General features: G+C 39.4%; 1 protein-coding gene across 2 annotated transcripts in view; it reads right to left on the bottom strand.

Annotated features, from left to right (window-relative positions):
- The window catches only part of Ift57 (intraflagellar transport 57), a 59,963-nt gene that overhangs the window by 31,323 nt on the left and 6,159 nt on the right, over positions 1-22,481 (bottom strand). For both annotated transcript variants that reach the window (XM_048454309.3, XM_048454310.3), the window contains exons 4-6: positions 21,961-22,051; positions 16,217-16,285; positions 1,855-1,977 (exon numbers count right to left, since the gene is read on the bottom strand). In XM_048454309.3, coding sequence (XP_048310266.1) covers positions 1,855-1,977; positions 16,217-16,285; positions 21,961-22,051 — 283 coding nt within the window. The remainder of the gene's footprint in view (positions 1-1,854; positions 1,978-16,216; positions 16,286-21,960; positions 22,052-22,481) is intronic.

Here is a 22,481-nt window from a genome sequence, read left to right as displayed (position 1 = left end):
GTATGGATTTGATCAGTATATTTTAGTCATAAAAATCAAAATTCAAAGTAATATCCTCATATCCTAAAAAAAAAAAATCCTGAGAAATTGAAACATCTGTTCTTGGGGATGCTGCTCACATACATGACTGTATAAATAATTTGCCACAGTCAGTTCCCATGAGACTAAGCTGATGGCATGTGGTGGCAGTCAGTGTCCAATTTTAAATCAGTTAATTATTTCCCAAATCAGAAAGACACCGATTCTTGACAAATTCAGGACTCTGAGTTGCTCTAGAATCTGAACTGCACTTACTTCCACCAAACAGTAGAGTGTAAGCAGCTACGCTCACACTCTTTCTTCCTTGACTGATTCTAGAGTGTGGAAATCAATGACTGCAGTTAAAACACAAACACAAACTCATTAGGTTCTAAATGATGAGTCGGGCTCTAAGAGTATATGTAGAACGAAAGTAAACAAGTTAAATTTGCTTTCTTCTGGGATTAAACTGTTCCCAGCTACACAGTTATTTTTAACATGTTATTATATCTAGAATCACAACAATAGTGACTTTTAATTTCAAAAAGTGAGTTTGTTCTTACAAAATAAAAAACTAGAAATGACATGTTTTTGTAAAAAAAGGAAACACATTACTTCTTTTTGAAAAGCTTTATTTCTAGGAAAGATCTAATCAGAGAAGAAATTCTTATTAATAGATAATTTGCACATGCTATGAGAACAAAGCATGCACCAGTATGGCTACACTCCAACTGTTCTCCACAATAACTGGGTCAGCAGAGTCACCAGCCTGCAGATCCTTCCACTGATCCTGACAGACTGTCGAATAACTCTTGTAGCCTCATCCTGCTGTGGGATGTTATAGTAGCCTACGCTACTTTATAAATGTGAGACATTTGTAAAGGATGAATATTCTTCTAAGACTCCCAGAAGACAGCAATCTTTGTAGAGTGTCTACTTTGAGCATAGGCATAAAACCATGGTTTTCAGTAATGATCTTCACTAGAACTTTGTTCATGAATTCTGAGTTTATGCTTAGCCCCATGGATGAAAATTTCTCTTTAGGTCCCATTACCCAGCTGTGTCTCTTTAGCCCTTTATGCAGAGATTATTAGTAATGTTCATGAGAATTGAACCTTCAGATCACCTATGTGCTTTTGCTTGCTCTAAAATAATTATTTACAATGCCATAAGTAAAAAAGAAAAACAAAGCAGTACCTTGATTCGGAAGCAGCTTCCTTGCTCAATTACCCAATCAGTGTATTACTATATATTTCTTGTCTTCTTAATACTGACCTGGAATTCATGATACCCTTCCCTCAACCACCTGAGTGCTGGGAATACAGGCAGAAACCCTGCCCCGGTTTTAACTTCCAGTCTCACAAAGTGCAGTAACGGATTATCAAAGACAACATCTATGTTACATGAAACTGTGCTAAGCAGCAAGTTCTAAAACATCTTTTACTGTAATCGACTGGTATCACCACAGAATTCCATTTCACCTCAAGAAAGCACAATTTTCAATAAATTACATTAAAGTTATTGACAAAAATCTCTCAATCCAAGTAAAATAGCATATGTTCCAAATCCTTCCACAGATTTTTCTTGCTCCTTTGACTGTATTACAGTATTCATTCAATAATTTGTTAAACTCTTGTTAAGACAAGAGCAGGCCAGGCAAGGAGGCACATGCCTATAATTTCAACATTGGAGCTGCTGAGGCAGGAAAATCAACAGGCCAGCCTGTCGGATATTAACCCAACATCCCACTTCTCCCAGTCTTAAAATCGTGGAGGCTCTCAACCTGAAAACATCTTATAAGGTGGTTTCTTGGAGCAACTGTGCTCTCTCTGGTACCTTATTGTCGGTCCTGATCGTGACTTTCAGCTGCGGTAGTACACGCTCCACTTCTAGACTCCATTCCGCGGCATCTGTCGTAGATTCCAAAATATCTTCTTGTTTGGCAGACTCGTTTGTGTCCTAAGAAAGGAAAGATATCACAAGATTTGGAGTTTATAAAAAGAACTGGAAAAATCTTGAGGCATTTAAGCAGCACTGCACAATTTAAATCGAGGATAGTAGTGTTAAAATTACAGTGCAGTAGAAATTCTTTTCTGTCTTCCTACCCAGGTTGCAAGAAAATTTGGTAGAATAGCAAATAAGTATTTTAAAATGAAGTGAATATCAAACATTTTGTAATAGATAATGCTTTGAAAATACTGGATGGAACTCTATGATGATTTTACCAAATGGACACACCATTTAGGAGTTCTAACTGCTATCAGCAGAGAAATACAAATATGTTTGGTGGTGTGGGAAAATTGTCTGTATTTTGTCAATCATATTTTAAATAAATGCTGATTGGCCAGGCAGGAAGTATAGGCAGGAAAACCAGACAGGAAGTAGAGGTGGAACAAAGAGAACGGGGGTATTCTGGGAAGCAGGAAGCTCCCTCCGCAGTTCTGCCCAGATCACTGAAGAGGCAAGATGTAAACCGCCTAGCTGTGAAAGGTACCGAGCCGTGTGGCTAGCACAGATAAGAACAATGGGTTAGTATAAGCTACAAGAGCTAATACGAAGACTGAGCTATTGGGCCAATCAGTTTATAACCTAATGTAGACTCTGTGTAATTTTCTTTGGGACTTGCCGGTTGTGGGGTACTGGGTGGGACAAAAACCCCAACAAGCCGGCCCTCATGCTACAGTTTGATAAGCAAATGTTAGCTGAATTTGTCAGAGAAACACAATGCCAAAATAGAAAAGAAAAAAGAGATACAATTTCAGACCCAAAGTGTTTATTATTTACAAATTATATATTCATAACTAGACTAATGCTTTGGCTAAGTTGAAGTACAGGGCACTCTAAAATGTGACATGACATAGACATGCTTGAACTCCAAAGGATAGGGGCCTTTGGCTTCTGACCTTGAATAACAAAGTTGATTCATGGCCATTGAGTGACAGAAAGACCCCCTCTACACACACCCTGTCCTCTGTTTTCTCAGCCTTTCATATTTTAGCATTAGATACCAGGAGTCTAAGAATGTAGAAAATTTACACATTAATGACTTAAAAACAAAGCCCAAAGCATTAATTTTGAAGGCAGATTTTCTTCTTTAAACTCCTTGATAAGTGATTCTAAAAAAATTAAATAGTTATATATGATAAAAGATGCAAGAAGCATTAAAAAATTAAGTACATGAACCTTATATGAATTCTAATTAAAAACAATATTCAAAATATTTTTATTTTAATTTAAAAATATGGTTATTGCATCCAAGTGATTGTTAGTGTGTATGTGTGCGTGCACACACGTGTGCATGGTGAGTGTGTGTAGTGTATGCCTGCTACTTAAGTGCATAAGTAAAGGTCAGGGCTTAAAATGAGGTATCTTACTCCATTGCTTTCTTCTTTCTCTTTCTTTCTTTCTTTCTTTCTTTCTTTCTTTCTTTCTTTCTTTCTTTTTTTTTTTTTTTTTTGAGACATGACTTTCTTTCATTGAACCTGGAGCATCTGATTTTTTTCTAGGCTAGCTGGCCAGGGAGCTGACAGAAACTATGTTTCTACCCTCCAGAGCTAGAGTACTAAGGGTTTGCCATCATGCCTGATCATTACATGGATGTCAGAGATCCAGACGAAGGTCCACTTCTTGAATAGCAAGAAACTTACCCTGTGAGTCTTCCCATTGCTTTGTAAAATGCTATTTGTGACTGTTACCTGTGTGTGTTACATGGTATGTATGTGTTCATGTGAACATGTTCAAGCAAGAATTCATGCATGTGTGCGTGTGCACTGCATGTCTTACCCCATCATTCTCCTCACTCTCTTCTGAGACAGGGTCTCTCACTGAACCTGGAGCCCAAGAACCAGGGTAGACTGGCTGGTGGGCAACTTCCAGAAACTGTGTGTGATGTGGGAGGTGATATATGCTGTGAACATGTCTTATTGCTATTGGTTAATAAACAAGCTGCTTTCGGCCAATGGCTTAACAGAGAAAAGCCAGGCTGAAAGAGACATATAGAGAGTAGTCAAAGTCAATGTGATGCCATGTAACCGCCAGAGGAGAAAGATGTGAGCCACCAGCTGGAACCTTGCTAGTAGGCCACAAGCCTCGTGGTAAAATATAAAATAATAAAAATGGATTAATTTATGACATAAGAACTAGCTAGCAATACGCTTAAGTGATTGGTCAAGCAGTGATTCAAATAATATAGTTTCTGTGTGATCTCAGAAATGAATGAGCAGCCTCTGACAACATGTGTGTCTCTGTGCCTTGGTGCTGGGGTTACAGATGTGAACTGCAGCACCTTGCTTTCTTCATGTCTGCATGAAAAGCATTTTACTGATTGAGTCCCACCCCTATCACCACCAAGTGATAGGGTTAAGATAGTCAAGGTATCAGAAATTGCTGGATGTTAGGAAGTGATTAATTCTAGGGGTACAACTTGATGTGATGGTAATATTAAAAACAAACCTTCCTAGTTAGAATATATGCCAAGCTATTAGAGATGAGTTGAAAGATGTTTGAAATTCACCTGAAAATATTTTGGGACAAAAAAAGTAAGCTTAGGTAAAATACCACTGAAAAATTATTAACAATTTTCAAAAAGGCAATGGTGCATAAGGGGCCATTATCTAATTCTAATTTTGTTACATTTGAAATGCTCTGTAATAAAAAATTCAACAATAAACATATATACTCAAATATACTCACTTCTATTCTTTTCCTCATACAGTGCTCTTATTTGTAGGATGAAGCTAAATGCTGCTTTAGGATACTCCAATACACAAGCATGAACTTTAACATTGGCCCTTTTAGTGCTTCCTTTTCTGTCTTCCTCTTGAAGAGGCCGCTTCTGTCTTTCTCTTCTCTCTGTTTCTCTCTCTCCGTTTCTCTCTCTCCGTTTCTCTCTCTGTTTCTCTCTCTCTGTTTCTCTCTCTCTCTCTCTCTCTCTCTCTCTCCTTCTCTCTCTTCTCTTCTCCCTTCCCCCCCATAACCCAGTAAATAAATATTCAACCTCACTCTGAAAAAAAAAATGGCCCTTTTAAAAAGTTGTGTTCACTATTCCTGGCTTATTTAGTTCTCTTCTGCGCTAATTTGCTAACTCCCACTGCCAATGTCTAAAGATAATTTAATATAGGAACTCAGCCTTTTCCCGCACTCCAGCCATATTTACTACATGGAGAAACAGCCCAGCTGCTGAGAAGAGAGATAGCTCGAGAACGAGAGCAGCTCAGGCTGGGAGAGTAGCACAAACTTACTCAGCTTCCGCTTCCACATTTGCTTGTTTACTTCATAACCCCATTCAACATCTCTTAACATCTGTGAAACACACACATTAACTAACAGTAAGTCAGGTAAAATTCTATCCTGTGCCTCAGATGATTAGAACGCTTGGAGAAAACCACTTCTTTTCATTTAACACATGGTAATTTATGTGTGGCTATTAGTAAAAGACAAGACTAATTCTTTGATATGATCAAAATCTTGGGTCCTTCTCTGGAGCGGTATTGACTGAGGTCATGCTTGGCTCTCAGGAAACTGCATTTTCCAGTTATTGTTGTGGAAGGGACAACGAGACGCTCAGGAGACAAGGCTATCCAGCAGCTTTCCTGCCAATTAATTGGCTTCACCAATAATTCATCTGCTAAATTCTTAGAAGATCTGAGGCCAGAATCCAGGTACTGTACTCAGTTTGGGAAGATAAAAGGCTTTAATTCCTGCCTGCAAGGGGTTTACAGCTTCTTAGGAAGCATTTGAGGTCAGCTAATGGGAGTGAATTTGGTCTTGGGTAAAAGGGGGATGGATAAAACGGGAGGTGATCCTCTCTGGGAAAGGAAGAAATGAAGATAATAGTCCAAACCATCCCATAAAGTAACCTTGGGATCAAATAGTGGGGACAAGATCAAAGCCAGTTCAGAGATCAAACGTGAAATGTTAATAGTCTGCACAGAGCGTGTGCCAGAAAGTAGTCTCTCTCTCCCAGGTCATATTAATAAGACAAGACAGTTAATACATGACAGCATATACACCTAAAGAGACTGCACATGTACATGTATGTGTGTGTATTCTCCAAATAAAATGTATATGTAACATGTATGCATATTTATAAACACATAACAATCTTATGGAGAAACTTAAATTCATCTGAAGAGTTCAATTCATACACCTACCAAGATAAACTTCAAATGGCGTTAACTGCCAAGATTAAATAGTCCCAGCTAGGTGTGGTACACATGACTGCAATCTCAATAATCAGGCTGGCAACCCAAACAGCCTGTGCTATAGAGCAAGTTCCAGGCCAGCCTGGCCTATATGATTCTTTGTCCAAAATAAAAAAGAAATGAAATAGTCCCAAGACTCTGTGTAGGAACAACACCATCTTGAGAGTCACCATGGTACATTGTACATGACACGATGGTGACCTCAAATCTCATCTCTTACCACTTGTGTTTTAATTTTCTGCAACCCCTCCCCACTGCTTATACATCAAAATTTCTTATTTTATGCTTTGTTTTTCATATCATATATTATCATGTCTTACTGTACCCATTTAACACTGTCATTCATGTTTCTATTTATTGTTTTTGTTCTTTTTTCCCACCTGTTGATCCATGTGAGCTTACATGGACATAATAAATGAGGGAAGAATCTGGCCTTCTCTCCACATTAACAGCTTGATATGCCACCACCACTTAACCAAAAAAATTGAACTTTTGTCACTGAATGACATCCTTTCATATATTGATTTTGCCACATATTTGGATTATTTCATGGATCCTAAACTAGTCTATTGTTCTATTTCTATGCCAGCCATACCCACCCTCTATGCCAGTCATAATCGCCCCAACTTACATAAAAAGCACAAACAATAATATACACCCTTCAGCCAGATTCTGAAATGTCAGGATCTTACGTAAGCTGAGGGCAATGAGAGAATACAGGGTAGAATGTTTATGTCTAGTGCTGAGATGGGGAGAGATTTTCACTTTTTCCCTGCTGTACTATGTTGTACTCTAATTTACAGGAAACATTCATTTTTTAAATAATAAAAACTGAAGCATCTTTCTGTCTACACATCCATGTACATGGATTGTGGCAACAATAAAGTTTTGGTCAGGCTTCAATTTGCAAATTTGGCAACTGATCATGTACATAACCTTGTCTCTCTCTCACCCCTGACACACACACAATTTCTTTCAGTTCAAGGTAAGGCAATTCCCTCCTCAGCTTTCAAATGTGTATGACTACATTGGTACTTCCCCCCGCCCCGTGTGTGTGTGTGTGTGTGTGTGTGTGTGTGTGTGTGTGTGTGTGTATGTGTGTGTGTATGAAGGTGCCTGTTGTGGGCAGGAGTAAAATATAAGCAGTTACAAATATAAGTTTAACTAACTTTGAAAATAAGATGGAATATAGGTAGGACAGGCTCTCACTGAGAAACTCAGGGTTTAACTGAGAAAGGAGGAAGTATGTTTTATGGCAATAGTGAGATTTAAATTTATCCTTAGGAAGCTGTATGGGATGTAGACAGCAGAGGAGAGAGAAAGTCAGGTGTTTACAATGACGGAAATAGCATAAGCCAGAATGCTGAAATAAGAATGAACACAGCCTGTAAAAAAATCACAATGAGAAGAGTGGCCAGGGGCTTAAGAGAGGAGAGCACTGAAAATCTAGGTCACACAATATGAATTTTGTTCTTAGGGCCAGAAAAGAGGCAGAATTACAAGGAAGGTCTGATGACTTTATTCACATAGCAGATAAATATTTACTTGGTGTCTACTATTGCTACATACCGAGCTAGTCTGGTAACAATGAGTAAAATGAGAACCTTCCTGCAGAATCTCCTAGTTCTGTTTCAGAAAGATCTACATGGTGTGGGTTTGTGGGCCACAGGGGTGACTGGGATGGAGTGCTAAGAAGAAGTGTCACTCAGGAGGGAGAATCTGAGTTGGACTTATCAGGAGAGATAAGGACTTTTAAATAAACTACGAAAACAGAAGGGTGACGTGGAAGGCAGGGAAGGTGGTCCTGTCTGCAAAGTGCTTGCCTTGAGAGCACAGAGCCCAAGTTTAACCCCTAGAAGCCAGATAACACAGGTCAAGCATGGGGGCCTGTGCTGGGCCTGTGCCTCCTAGGGAGGCACAGATGGATCCCTGAGCCTCACAGGCCAGCCCACCCAGCTTACTCCTGAGTAAACAACAACAGATGTTCTCTCAAAACCCAAGATGGATAGTTTCTAAAGAACAACAACCTAGGTTATCCTCCACAGATAAAGGCAAACACACACACACACACACACACACACACCACTCATCCCCCACTCACACACACGAACACACAACTCACACATATACACACCCATACCACTCACCCAGATGCACACTCACAACATGCACACAGAGACTCCACACAGATACACACGCACAAACACACCACTCATCCCTCCCACTCACACACATGCACACACACACACACCACTCACTCACCCACTCAGACACACACAACATGCACACACACACACACCACTCACTCACCCACTCAGACACACACAACATGCACACACACACACTCCACACATACGCACCACTCACTCACCCACTCAGACACACACAACATGCACACACACACACTCCACACATACGCACCACTCACTCACTCACCTACCCACCCACCCCACATAAACCCACACATGTACATATCCACGCACACATGCACATACACAGCACACACCCACACAACATAACACACACATGTACATACACACAGAGAGAAATAGAGAATAGAGAAAGAGTGTTAGTTATACAACTAACACTTGGAAAGACAAAGAGGGAACTGACTTAACCCATAAGGGTTTGTGAACAAAAGAACAAGGTTAGGTATATTAACAGCTAGTTACTAAACCGTAAATTGAAGTCTGATCAAAATCTTATTCTTTCACAATCTATGTACATAAACTCATAGGCAGAAAAAAAGCCTCAAAAGTTACTTAAGGCGGAATAACCTTATAAAAGTAATGCACTGGTGTTCAAATGTTTGAGCAGGGTGACAGTATTTCGGAAAAGGGCGGTGGTGGAAGGGAGTGTGGGAGACTATTAAAACCTGACTTAGGGGTCAGACAGGTGGGAGAGAACACGGCCTTGGAATACAGCTGAGAGGATGAAACGAGACACACTTCACAGGTAGCATCCACATGTCATGGTGACTACATACATGTCTGGGGTGGAAACAGATCAGTCAGCTATTCAATACACCGCTGTTTTCAGGAGTGAGTCATGAAGACAGGCTGACGGCAGTGCACAGAGGACTAAAGCCACATTCATCTGAAATACTCAATTATACAGTAAATATTTACTCCTAGTGATGATTCAGGAAACATAATGTTTTCGTTTATATAAGAACAGTTTACAAATGATACCTGAAAAACAAACACATTATTTTTCAATAAATTCTCCTGTATCATTTCTGTAGGAGAGACTCTATGACAGAAAACGCAGTCGAGGGGCCTCCAGTAACAATCCATGTGACAGATTATGAAAGTAAAGCTATGATATTACCAGGGTTTCCTCATTTACACTGAGATGCAAGCTTATTGATAGCCTGTCCCCTATGCAGGCGTCTTACTAAAGACGACAGCAATCTAGAGAGCTGTTTGTATCAAGGGAGTAATGCCTTTTTCGTTTTCTTACTGTGCACACAAATGTGGTAACTGATTCCAGCCTTGAGGAAAGGTGAACATTTTTACAAATTAAGAAATACAGCAAACACATGTGGTCTGTGCCAGCCCCACGCCAGGTGCCGTCTGTCCACAAGTTAGGTTATATTAATCTCAAAAGCAGCCTGGGAGAAATTGTGTTCCCACATTAGAGATAAGGAAACAGCATCAAGGAGAGGTTAATTAACTTGCTAGGGTCATGTGGCTAGCAACATACCGTCAGGACTTCCATCAAAGGCTATTTTGGTCATAGCATCTACCTTTAAGGCTGGGACTTGGAGCTGAGCAAGGACCTTGAAAAGTCCTTGTTCCCTATTCTTGCTAAGTCTGCAAGGACCAAGGTGGAAATAAGGATGTCTATTCAAGTGGGGATTCAGAAGGCAACTAAAGATCAAGAACACTGTCTTTTACACCCAGTAAGAACTGCCGTTTGAGCCTTCTTGGAGCAGAGGGAGGATAAGCTTTCTTCTCTAGTCCACATTCCCTATTCTGCCGTGGATGTAAAACTGACAGGATGGTACAGGTTAGCTGCTAGAGAAATAAAAGCATTTACTTAGCTATAAAGTCCCATCCCAGTCAAATGTGAGGCATTTTAATCCTCTCTCTGGCAAATTACCAACCCCAGACTTCTCTCAGGAACACAGACAGCCCTACCGTTCAAATCAATGGTTTAGGAAAGGAGGAAAAGGCTCCTTCAAGCCAGGCTCTGACTCTCTGGTAGACTATCAGGCAAGCTGTATTGTAAAGCAGCACCCCCTACCTCCTTCAACTCCCCATCCCCCCAGCCCAGCCTCCTGCGCACACACGCCATACCACTAGTGTTTTGCAACAGAGCCCCCCCCCCCCCCAGTCAGAAAGGACTTTTGGCTGAGAAAGAACAGGTGAAGTAAATAAGGTGAAGTAAAATAGCATTCACGTTATTTAAGGCATTCGCCAGGCGAACCTGTCCCTGTCCCTGCTTCGATTACAGCGCAGCAGACCTGTCTGGATGACAGCCTAAAATTACAGTGAGGTCCGCGTTCTCGGGCCTTTTTTTTTTCTTAACTTCCCTTTAGCTTTTTCTTTTTAAGCTAAAAAGTCTCTCATCCTTTTTACAATGAGTTTTTTTTCTTTCTTTTTTTCTTTTTCTAAGTAATTAAAAGCCAATTGTGTTTAAGGCTTTTGAAAGACTTGGTTTGATGCGGCATAACTCAGGATTGGGTTTCTAAAACCTCAAATTTAGCATCTCAAGGAAGAATAGTATCTATGGCATGTTTGAAAAAATGTTTTGAAATGAAGTGATGGGCATTTAAAAATAGAACTCGGCAGAGCACCACAGCCCCTGCAGCTCTTTTCCACAGGGGCGGGAAAGTGACACGCCTGCATTATGCAAACGGAACAGGGTTGCTGTGATTCTGTAGGCTTCAGCACGGATGGGAGCGCCAGCAAGGCCACCATGGATGTGCTGGCAGCTTTCCCAATTGACAAATGTGAGGCGGAAACAGAATGCCAGCAAAGCTCACTGACACTGTCACCGGAACCTGCCCTCCGGAAGCCCGCTCTTATCTGCGAACCCGCTACAGCACACAGGACCATCAATGGGTTCTGCCCGGCCCTCAGGACTTGGGGGAGCTTAGCTAGACACCAGTTTCAAGAACACTCTGAAATTGGAGAATGTGGAAATTTGCAGTCCAGCCTCAAAGCCAAATACCAATTCATAAGGTTCTTCTAAGAAAGGCTATCTCAAAATCCAGATGAAACTTTGGGAATCATGCATCTCTCATTAATTGTGACTGTTTCCCGAAAGGGATGCTTGGCAAGTTCATAATCAGGGATAAGGAAGTTGCATGAGAAAAATGAAGAATGGCCGTCAAGACATTGTCTCAGATCTAAAACTAAAGGAATGCTCTGAGCAGCACGCCTCCCCCTAACAAACCAACTTCATAGCCCTCAGCACTGACCACCTGAGGAAGGGCCTTGCCTTCTCCAGAGCTTGAGCTACCTGTTGTGCTGTGATTTGCTTAGGCATTCCTTTACAAGTAAAGTGCGCGGAAAACAGCAATTCCATACATCACAGTCTTCAAGTTAGCAGGTGCAGGCTTCGATATACTACGACATTAAAGAGACAGTCACCAGGTCCACTCTCAGGGAAGGACCTGCCTACCAAGCTGCAGAGAGTGTGAGCAGCAAATGACCTCCTGCTGTCTGCTCCTCAGGCTGTCTCACCTGAAGGATGGCCTTCTAGGGCAGCTTGCCTCCAGGGACTGAGCCAGGCAGGAGCTTGTCCCAGCGCCCCTCCCCAGGTTGTCTGCACTGTATCACAACCAGACTCCTTTCTCTGCCCTTTTCTGCCCTCTGCCCTTCATTCCAATGACATGAGCACCTTGCCTCTAACCTCTGTCTTCGTTGACTGCTTCTAGAGAACATGACCCGTGTGACGTGCCATTCTCATTGGCCTTTCTTCTTGCTCCATCTTTACCAAAACTCAGGAAAAAAAAAAAAAGACATTTTTCTAAATCCTGGAATTGTGTTACTTAGCACACTTTCAGGGTTCCAGCATATATATATATTCTTTTTTTTCCTCCTTGTATTTCATATGTGGTACACAGAAGAAACAACTACTATTGAAGATCTTTTCTCTATGAAGTCTAAATTACACCTTGCCTAAAACATTACTATATATTATATACTCAGCACGTGTTCATTCAGTATTATTGATTATTGAGTAGCTTCCACACAGCAGGCACAGGTTTTTTAAAGGGCAGTAATGAGCTCCTGCTGTAGAAGAGTGTGCATTCTGGAGATGAGACAGACAATAACAGGCCAGTAATTACTATAATAGAATACTGGATCTCTGAGAGAGAGAGAGAGAGAGAGAGAGAGAGAGAGAGAGAGAGAGAGGAGGCAGGGCGAGAGGTCAGAGAATGAATGATGCTGGAAGCATCCACTGTTTTAAGGCCCCAGGAAAGGACGGCTTGCTTTCGCCAACACCTTCCCAGGTTTGCAGTCACATACGCGCTCAGTGCATTGGTTTCCTTGGTAGACCAGCGACATTACTGAAAGGGTATTCCTGCTGTGCTGCGAGCCCACCTGCTATATTAAACATAAGATCTTAAATCTATATTACTAACCTAGACAGCAATTCTGTCTTGGGGAAAGAACAGTCTATGCCATTAGAAGCTGGAGTTAGTCACAGCTGTCCCAGGCAGATGGCTTTAGTGGGCAATATGATAAGCCTGCCAGGTTTCTCAAACTATGAAAGGGTTTTTCTGTCTCATTAATACTTCATGGTTGACCATCCACAAACACCTGGTGTTCAGACTTTTCCCCCCATGAAAATGTCACAGTTTTAACTCCAAAGGATATATATATTATGTAATCTTTGCCAAATGAGCTGATACTTAAATAATTTATAAGCACACATATAGGAAGAAAACACTTCTTCACATAGCCTGATTTCAGTGACAAATTAAATTAGTGGTAGAAGCAAATGAAGCTACTTTTGTACTTTTCAACACTCAAATTTTTTGCTTAAAGGGAATTCCACCTTCACAGACTATTTACCCCAACAGACATCAAAAACACAAATGAGTTTCCTAAGAATAACTGTGGATCCATCTCTACTTTGTTTTCCTTATTTTAGAAGACAGTATCCTCATCATCTCCAGCACATACACCAAATGAACACGAGCATAATATTGTACTTGCTCCAGGTAAGAATCACATCATATTCAAACTCTGTCAAACCCACGTGGTGGAAGGGGGAAAACACTTGGACTTTGAAGAAATATTTTAAACTTCGTAGTATAATTTATTAACTTTTAAAAATTTGAATACCTTGAGGTTATGTTAATGTTTATAATACACAAATACATCAAAAGAGTAGACAGTATTAAAATAATTTGAATACTAAAAAGGGATCTGAAAATGTAAGATATAAATAAATAACAAGCTTATTTGAACATAAATGTTAACATTACTTTATATAATCTTAACATAACAATAAAAATCATTCATTCACAGGGAAATTAGAAAATGGTGGGCTTTAATTAGGGAGAGGGAGGGATGTCAAAACAGACAGAAAGGAGGAGGGACTAACTATAACATTAAGAATGTTTGCTATACTGCCAAGGGAGGGAAGAAACCAGTTATGAAGCCTATGAACCACAACAGTGACCAACACAGCAAGACTTCCCTAAAACTGCAATAGTGGTATTCATATCTTGGCAGTAACCAACAGCTCTCTAATAGGATTCCTGGTCCTGGGAACCTAGCAAACTACCTGGGGCTAGAAAGTCATCAACCTTAGAGGAGAATCTACTACTGCTACATCACTAAACCAGCATAAATCCTAACTAATTTTAAGTTTTTATCCTCATACTCACATGTAAATGTAGCTCCCAAGCCTCACTAAAGAAGTTTCTCTTTACAACAGAAATCATTGTAGATGAAGACTGCTCGTTCGTTTCTTGGCCTCCCAGACCCGAATAATCACATAGAAACTATATTAATTACAACACTGTTCGGCCAATAGCTTTGGTGCATTTCTAGCTAACTCTTACATATTAAATTAACCCATTCTATTAATCTATGTATCACCACGAGGCTGTGGCCTACTGGTAAGGTTCCGGCATCTGTCTCCTTTGGCATTTACATGGCATCTCCTTAACTAAACCTACTCTCTCTAGATCTTTACAGAAAACCAAAACCAATCAAAATATAGAGAACAGAGCATCAGCCCCCTGTGGACACAACTACAACATAACTCCTGCACCTAGGACTGAGGGAACACCGCAGAAGAGGAGGCACTTCTGGAAGAAATCTGTAGTGAGATTATGTTTCCTAGAAGTGACAGGGAAACTTCATTCATGACATTTCAATGATAAAGCTACCTAAACAAGACCCAAAAAAGGTCAGCACCAACAGATCTGCTAAGACAGGAAGGAAATCTCACAGCCTCCACCCCAGACAAAGAGCTACAGGAACTAAGGGATGCTGAGAGCTGGAGAAGCTTTCCCCCATGAAGGAGACCCCTAATTGGTTATTCAGAACTAGGTGGCAATTCCTGTAATGCTTTACATACAAGTAACAAGGACTCAGAAAGTTGTATTTATGCTCATGCATAAATGTGTGTGTGTGTGTGTGTGTGTGTGTGTAACAATACAACCAACAAAAGCGGAGACCAGGGATTTGTAGGGAGCTAAGGAGGAGAGGTATGGGAGGAGTTTGAGGAAGGGAAGTAAGTGGAGATAAATAATATAATTATATTTTACTTAAAAAAATAAAAATAAGTTTTAAATGTTTTCATTTATTGAACAAGTATTTATTTATTCAGCACTTTAGGCTTTATGGTGTGAGAAATATAAGAAGGACAATTATCCCTGTTATGAAGGAACTTATAAATCAGACATATGAGAACATGGGAAAGGCTAGCTCTTAGCTAGCATGTGATAAACATTTTCCATATGATAGATGCCATTCTTGCGCTCTGCTTATAACCCTTTTCATCATAGAAGTTTTATGAATGGGCTAACATTTTCCAACAAGTTTGGAAATTTGTCCAAGGTTAGAATCCTAGTAAAGTACTAAGCTCTTGGCAAGAGAGCCACAACATTTCATTCCATTTCAAATTGGGACATAAACATATATGCACACACACAGGCATGCACACACACATATGGTTACACACACTCATGCTCACACACATTCACACACATACACACTGGTGATAACTACTGAAAATCAGCAATACTAAGGCAGTAAATAGTAGTAACAGAACATCTTGTGGTAGCTTGAGGAAGTTTTCATATAAAACAAAAACTAGATCCAAGATTGCTTTGAGGACTCAGACATGAAAATAAAGGGCAAGTAAGAATATATTGTACACATAATTTTTAAGGGTACATGGGTACATACTTTATTAAAATGTAATATATGTATAAAATGCAAAAATGCCACATGTACATTTAAATTAGCTCATTGGCAGTAAGTATACTCTCATCAACTGTATTAATTTTGTAACCAAAAGAGAGGAAAATCTGTCTTAAAGCAATGCTTGACCACATAATAGAATTTATTTTATTTCATGGAAATACAATTTAAGTGTTTTTCTACAAACAAAAATCATCCACTCCTGGTCTATCTCAATGGGTAATATCTTGAGAGAGAAAAATTTACAGCTTTTCATAATTAAAAATGCCATCCAGCAAAAACATTTTCAGTGTGCCTGACAAGCACTGTGTTGGTTTCCACAAGCAGGAAGCAGCCTTACTCATCCTTCTGCATTTTTATGCTTGCTATAATTGTATACATATAATTGTGTACATGTACATATACATGTATGCATATATATGTATATATTATATAATTTCCCTATGCATAACATTATATATATAGCAAAACAATTTTCATAACTACTTCGCAAGAATTACACAAAATAATGTCTGGCAAATGGCTTCTTCTCATATTTTCAGCAGAATACATATTGTTTATTGCTTGCCGATTCCTTGTTTAGCCAATGACACTTACCAAGCGATAGGTCTGGGCCTTTAAAACGTTGAGATCAATAAAGTTTTCTTCATTATCTGTCTCCTCTTCCTTTGAAAAATAAAAATTTTAAATTTATAAAAAGTTAAATATATTTGTAAATACATAATATTCTAAGCTAGCTAAGCTTACTATGACTGACTCAGTAAAGCATATTTAAAAGTCTAATAAATATTCATAAAGTAGGGCACAAAATTATTAACAGCCCATAATTTCTTTGAAGTTTTGATGGTGCCATTTAAAAGAACCTGTTTCTGCAGACAGTGAAGAAAGAAAGGAAGAAAGAGGGAGGGGGAGGAGTAATTGCTACAATTCATGAATAAACATAAAAACAAGAGAAAAATAGGCTGAAGTGAGATATAGGAAACAGTGGAGGAATTTTACTGGAGCAACAAGACTTAAAAGAAAATAAAAATGAAGGCTGAAGGATGCAAGTAGTTTCATTTGTCTCAAGGACCAACTACATGTAGATGCACTTGAAGAAAATATTTTATTTACCTGTTTGTGTCTCTGTCTGTACCTGTGTTTGCTACATGCGTGCTGGGGCTCACGGGAGACAGGAGAAGGTTGGATGTTGGGTCTTTGGGAAGAACAGCAAGGTTTTAACCACTGAGCCATCTCTCCAGCATTCAAGATACACTTTTCACACTGTGTGAAAAGCATCCTGGGTGCTCAGGCTTGTTAAGGTAATGAATAATAGTAATGCTTGGTGTATGGTCCTCTCAGTACAGAGGGATTCCAAGCTGGCTTCATCTGAAAGCAGTTGGTTGTGGGGGTGTGGTTAGGAAATGACCCTTTGAGATACAATCTGCTCTATATACAGATAATAAGCAGCGGGTTTTATTAGCATATAAAACATGAGCTTCTCCTTCTCTTCAAATGTCATTGTGGTGACAAGTGGCATAGTAGGGAAAAGTAATCTAACAAGAATATTTCAAATTATGGACACTGGGCGTCGCAGTAATGCCAACAAAAAACGATCTTCGAGTCATCTGATCTTGTAAACAAAAATGCAAGCAAACTAGGCCAGAAGTGAGTGTGGGATGGCAAACATTTCTACAGGTGGGAGGGTTCAGAGCTGCAGTGAGAGGGATCAAAGAGCCCTTGACTTCAGCCTTGAGATAGGAGAGCCAGTGCTTCTCAAAATGTGATTCTGAGAACAGGAACGTTGGTATTGCCAGGGAACTTGTTGGAATGAAAGTCCTAAGGTTCTTTCCCAGATCTGTCCCACTAAAGAAAGACTGGAGAACTATGCCCTAAGCCTTGGAGAACTGAAAAGAATCCAGCAGCTCACAAGACAGTATGGTCACACTTATTACACTGGCTTGATATTTGTTTTTCTTGAGGTGTGGAATAATGGGGACAAACATGATGTGCAGACAAAACTGACTTGTTCATATATTAAGTCTAGTATAAACAAATACGTATACTTCTGAAAAGCGACAGGTGTATTTTGTATTAAGTCTACTACTTAACAAGAGTAATTCATTGAAATGCCAATGACTCAGTGTGTTAGGAGAAACAAGGTCACCGTACTTTACCATGACCTCTTCAGTACTATTTACATAGGACATCAGCAGATACATGCACTCCACTGAACACTAATAGGACAAAGCTTTAATATTAGATAGTAGCATGTGCCATCACCCAGCAGATGGCTCGAGAATTAAGGAGTGCAAATGTGTGGCAGCATCATTACTTCTAATTAGCCACTAGGAAAATCTTTGCTCTGGTTCCTGTGACTTTATGATTCCGCTAGCCTACAGGTCTTAACTCCACTAGGAGATACAATGGTGACTCTACTGAATTGCATGCTAAGAACACTATTTGGATGCTTAGGGCTCCCCACACTTCTGAATCAATAGCCACGGGAAGAACTACTGTGCTGGCTTGGTGGTGGTCCAGACTGCCAAAGGGAAATTACACTGCCGTTACAACAGAGGTAAGACAGAGGGGGTGTCTGGACCGCAGGCAAGCCTTCAGTTTATCCTTTAGCACTGACACGCCCAGTAATTATGGCCACTTGAACACTAAAATGACCTAATCCAGACAAGACTTCCGATTTCCCAGACCCTTTAGGAATGAAGGTTTGGATCACCCACCCAGTAAATGACCACAGTCAGCTGCAGCGTTGAAGGTAAAGGGGGTACAGAATTGGCAGTGAATGAAGGCGGTTCTAAGTAGAAGTCTCTAACAATGTGTAGGAATAAGGACTGCACTGTCATGAATATGTCTTCCATATTTATTTGCAAATATATTTCTGTCTTATCCTTTCTCATAAACTATAAGATACTTTAAGTGTGCGATATAGTTAAGCAGAATTATGCTCCTGCTACTTACTGCCTTTATTTGGAGATAAAATGAGATTTAAAGGGCTACAAGTTGACAAGGGATGGAAATCTAGTAGCTAATTCTATGTGTCAATTTGATTAGGCATTGATGTTGAGATAATTTATTAAATATTATTCAGAAAGCATCTTTGAGGATACTCTAGGTGAAATAAATGTTTGAAACAATGGAGTTGGATAAAGGGAGCTGTCTTTTCCAAGGTGGGTATGTCTCTACAATCTGAAAAGTCTGAAGAGGAAAAGCCACCAACAGGCTTTACTCTCCCCTTGCTTTAAAACAGGGCATCAGTCTTTTGTCTGGTGTGTAAGATTCAGACAGAAACCTGAGGCATCACTCTCCTTGGGGTCTTCACATCCACACTGGAACTAGACCATCAGTTATCCTGGATCCAACTTGTCAAGAGCAGGTCTTGGGACTTCTCAGACCACAAAGCCAAGTTACTCAGTTTCACATAAACACTTTCTCCCAGCTAAGCTTGCAGTGCACAATTGCACTTCTAGTTAATCAGGAAGCGGAGGTGGGAATATCCAAAGTTTAAGGCCCTTCTAGACTATATAGTGTGAGCAAGGTCCACTTAACCCCGGGTAAAATACAAAGAACAGATCCCCAAAAAGCGCTCTAGCTCAGCTCAGGGGAGAATACTCGCATGGTATGAGGGAGTGAGGCTTTGGTTCCAATCCAATTACCAGCTCTTCAGGAGAAGTTTTTCTTTCTCTAAAAGTGCGTGAGTGCGTGCGTGCGTGCGTGCATGTGTATGTGCGTGTGTGTGTGTGCGTGCGTGTGTGTGTGTGCATGCATGAATTCTACTGGTTCTGTTTCTTAGAGAATCTAGACTAATAGGAAAATAAACTAACTTACTAAATATTATGAAGAGAACACGCCAAAGGAATTCAAACATAAATTGGCTCAGAAGAAAATACTTTTTAAAATAAGTTAGGATTCTCCGTGATTTATCTCAGGAATTCAGAAAGCACAAATTTCTACCATTTCCTTGCTTAACTTGCATCTTAATTCCCTTCCTGCTTGCTCTCAAAGGTATGCTCATACAAAGTGAGACTCCACGTCATCATTAATTTGAAGGACTAATTGCCAGGGTGACTGATTTAGGTTTGGTGCTTTCCAGCTGCAGGTCTCTACTCTCCAGATGACAAGAGCAGAAGTGTCAGAAGTTAGCTGCACTATCCTTGACCCACCCAAAACTCTGCCAACAGCATCAGTGGGTCCCTTACAAGGCTCTGCAGGCTCAAGGCCAGTTTTCCTTAGCAACAGTGAAAGGAGATGACAGGAGAAGGAAGAGAGGGAATTGCAGAGTGATGTGAGGAGGAAGAGGAAAAGAAAGGAACACATCCAGAGACTTGACAGAAAGCAAATGAGAAGCTCCAGAGGAGGTTCCTCAAGGAAGGCCTGTGGTTTAGTCTTATACTGGGAGGCCTTTATTGCCTGGCTTGGAAGAATAGTATAAAGAGGATCTTGTCTAGTTTATTTCCCTAATTTCAGAAACACAATAATTCCACTTTGACCTTTAAAAAAATCATAGAAAAAAATCATCTAAGATTTTGAAAAGTTACACAACAGTATCCTGAGAGAGTTTGCAGTCAAATACTTGCCACACACCAATCCTGAATGGCAATCTGAGGCCATGACGGTGAGCAAAGTGAGACTAGTACTTTTGAGTGACAGCCTTGAAGTTAAATGTTGACATATTAGAAGCAGGTATAGATTGATACATTATAGCCAAGTAAATGGGGGAAAATTGGGAATATATAAGGACTTTAAATCTGATCCTGAATGGAAAGCCTATTGAACAATAGCTTAAACTTCTTTAAATGCCTAAATCCTCTTTCCAGTTCACCTGAAGCATCCCCACCTGATCGTAGAAGCTCTGTTTTTTCCTGCCTTCAATCTTCAGAACACGCTTTAACACAGCACACAACAGGAGCTCCATAGCTACAAGTAGAATTGATGGCTGTGCTTTCTTTTGCCTTGATTTTCAAATTTTATCATATTAAAAAATATTTGTTTTAAACTGACTAGTCCTATTGTGGTCTAGTTTGAGAAGCAGGGCCAGCCTAGGCTACATGGTGAGTGTTCAAGGCCAGCCTGGCTACAGTGAGATTCAATCTTGGGAGCTAAAAAAGTAGCACAGTCATATAGAGTTATGTATCTATCTTAATATGGTTAAAAGTATCCTTTATACTTCTAATAAAATATACATTAAAAAGCTTGAAAATACAAAGAAATATTAAACAGAATCATCCATAATTATTCTATCCATTTATAACAAACATTAATATACTGGTATTTTACATAATTACAGTCATGATGTCAGCAAATTTTGTAAAATGAAGTACAAATTGTCATTCTCATCAGTAATGTCTGTAATTAAGACATGCCATCTACATAATATTCTATTTGGATACAATTCTATTTAACTCTATGACTATTTGTTAACTTTTACTATTTAGATACTCTAACAACTAGCAACTTTATAGCTTATACTAGTTTATTTAAATTGAAATATGGAGTGGATTATCTTCTGATTAAAAAAATGAAATCTTGAATTGGTTTGTAACAGCAAAATGCTACATAAACTCTTTCTCCCACCATGTGTCTCATTCAGATTACGTTGATATCTTCTAAAACACTCAGTTCAACCCACAATCAGTTCTATGAAAGGATCACTTGGAGAAATGCGTTTTGGTTTCTATTATCTTACTACACCAACTACTGTAGAGAACCGATTATTTAGCTTCATACCATGGACAGGAAATTAAACATGGAAAAATATGTAGATGGAGCCAAACAGCTTAAACAGTGCTGGTCACTTAAAAGCATTTTAACAAAATTTTAGCAGCAGTATTCATCCTAATTGATAAAGATAAAGGAATTCCTTAAAAACAAAGAGTAACTATAGGAAGCAGAATGCACTAATTATAAATCCTTAGGGCATTCTGAAGATGACGTGTTTTGTTATATCATCTTGCTACATGGCCTAAATCCCAAAACTTGCTGTGCAGTAGACACGGGCTTTTAACTGGGGACTCTCTAATCTCTGTGTCCTAAAATTTGGTATACACCACCACATTCTTTGTTAGTTATGGTTTCTCAAGGTCATGCTCAGTTGTTAATAAAACATTATTCATATAATTAGTGATATATATGCATATGTGTGTATATATATACATATATAAACAGACTTAGAAACTCTTCTAGAACTGACTCAAGACCATGAACATTAACTTAAGCAAAGGCCTAAAGGGCTGATAATGGCACTGAACTTAGAACAATTAAATGCATTCCAGAAAAATGGAGTAGGGGAATCAGGAGAGGGAAGGGAGCCACAGGCAAGGCTGGAGGCAGCTCAGCTCCACACTTACCACAAATTCTTCATCCACTTTACTTAATGTTAATTCTGCATCATCTTCTGGGACAGTTTCTTCTTCTAATTCTTCCACTGGGTAGGATGGCCTGAAATAACAAGATAGATTGAATGTTTAAAAATAATTCAATAAAAATAAAAGTCTAATGAGGAATGGGAAAGATGCATCCATATGAGGCTCTGTTCCCTTCACTAATTGCCAGTTAAGTGTTTTGTTTTATTTCTGAAATTTTCAATGTTAAAAAAGCAAAGATACTTATCTCTAAAGATAAAAGGCACACTGACAAAAATAAGTTGATTCTGATTATACTGCTATCATTTACATGTATACACACAACATATATACATGCTGTTGACTATCATATACATACACACACAAAATGCACACTATATAATATGTATATATAATTATATATAATACATGATATAATATGCATTATGTTCCAGTGAACAGCAGTACTACAATTAAACTATCAGTCTATGACTAAAACATTGGGATTGTTTCTATTGTTTGTTAAA

This window comes from Myodes glareolus, chromosome 2, assembly GCF_982192425.1.
Source record: "Myodes glareolus chromosome 2, mMyoGla1.1, whole genome shotgun sequence".
In the NCBI taxonomy this organism is placed as follows: Eukaryota; Metazoa; Chordata; class Mammalia; order Rodentia; family Cricetidae; genus Myodes; species Myodes glareolus.
The sequence above is the reverse complement of the archived record's forward strand: the minus strand, read 5'-3'. Positions and strand labels throughout refer to the sequence as shown.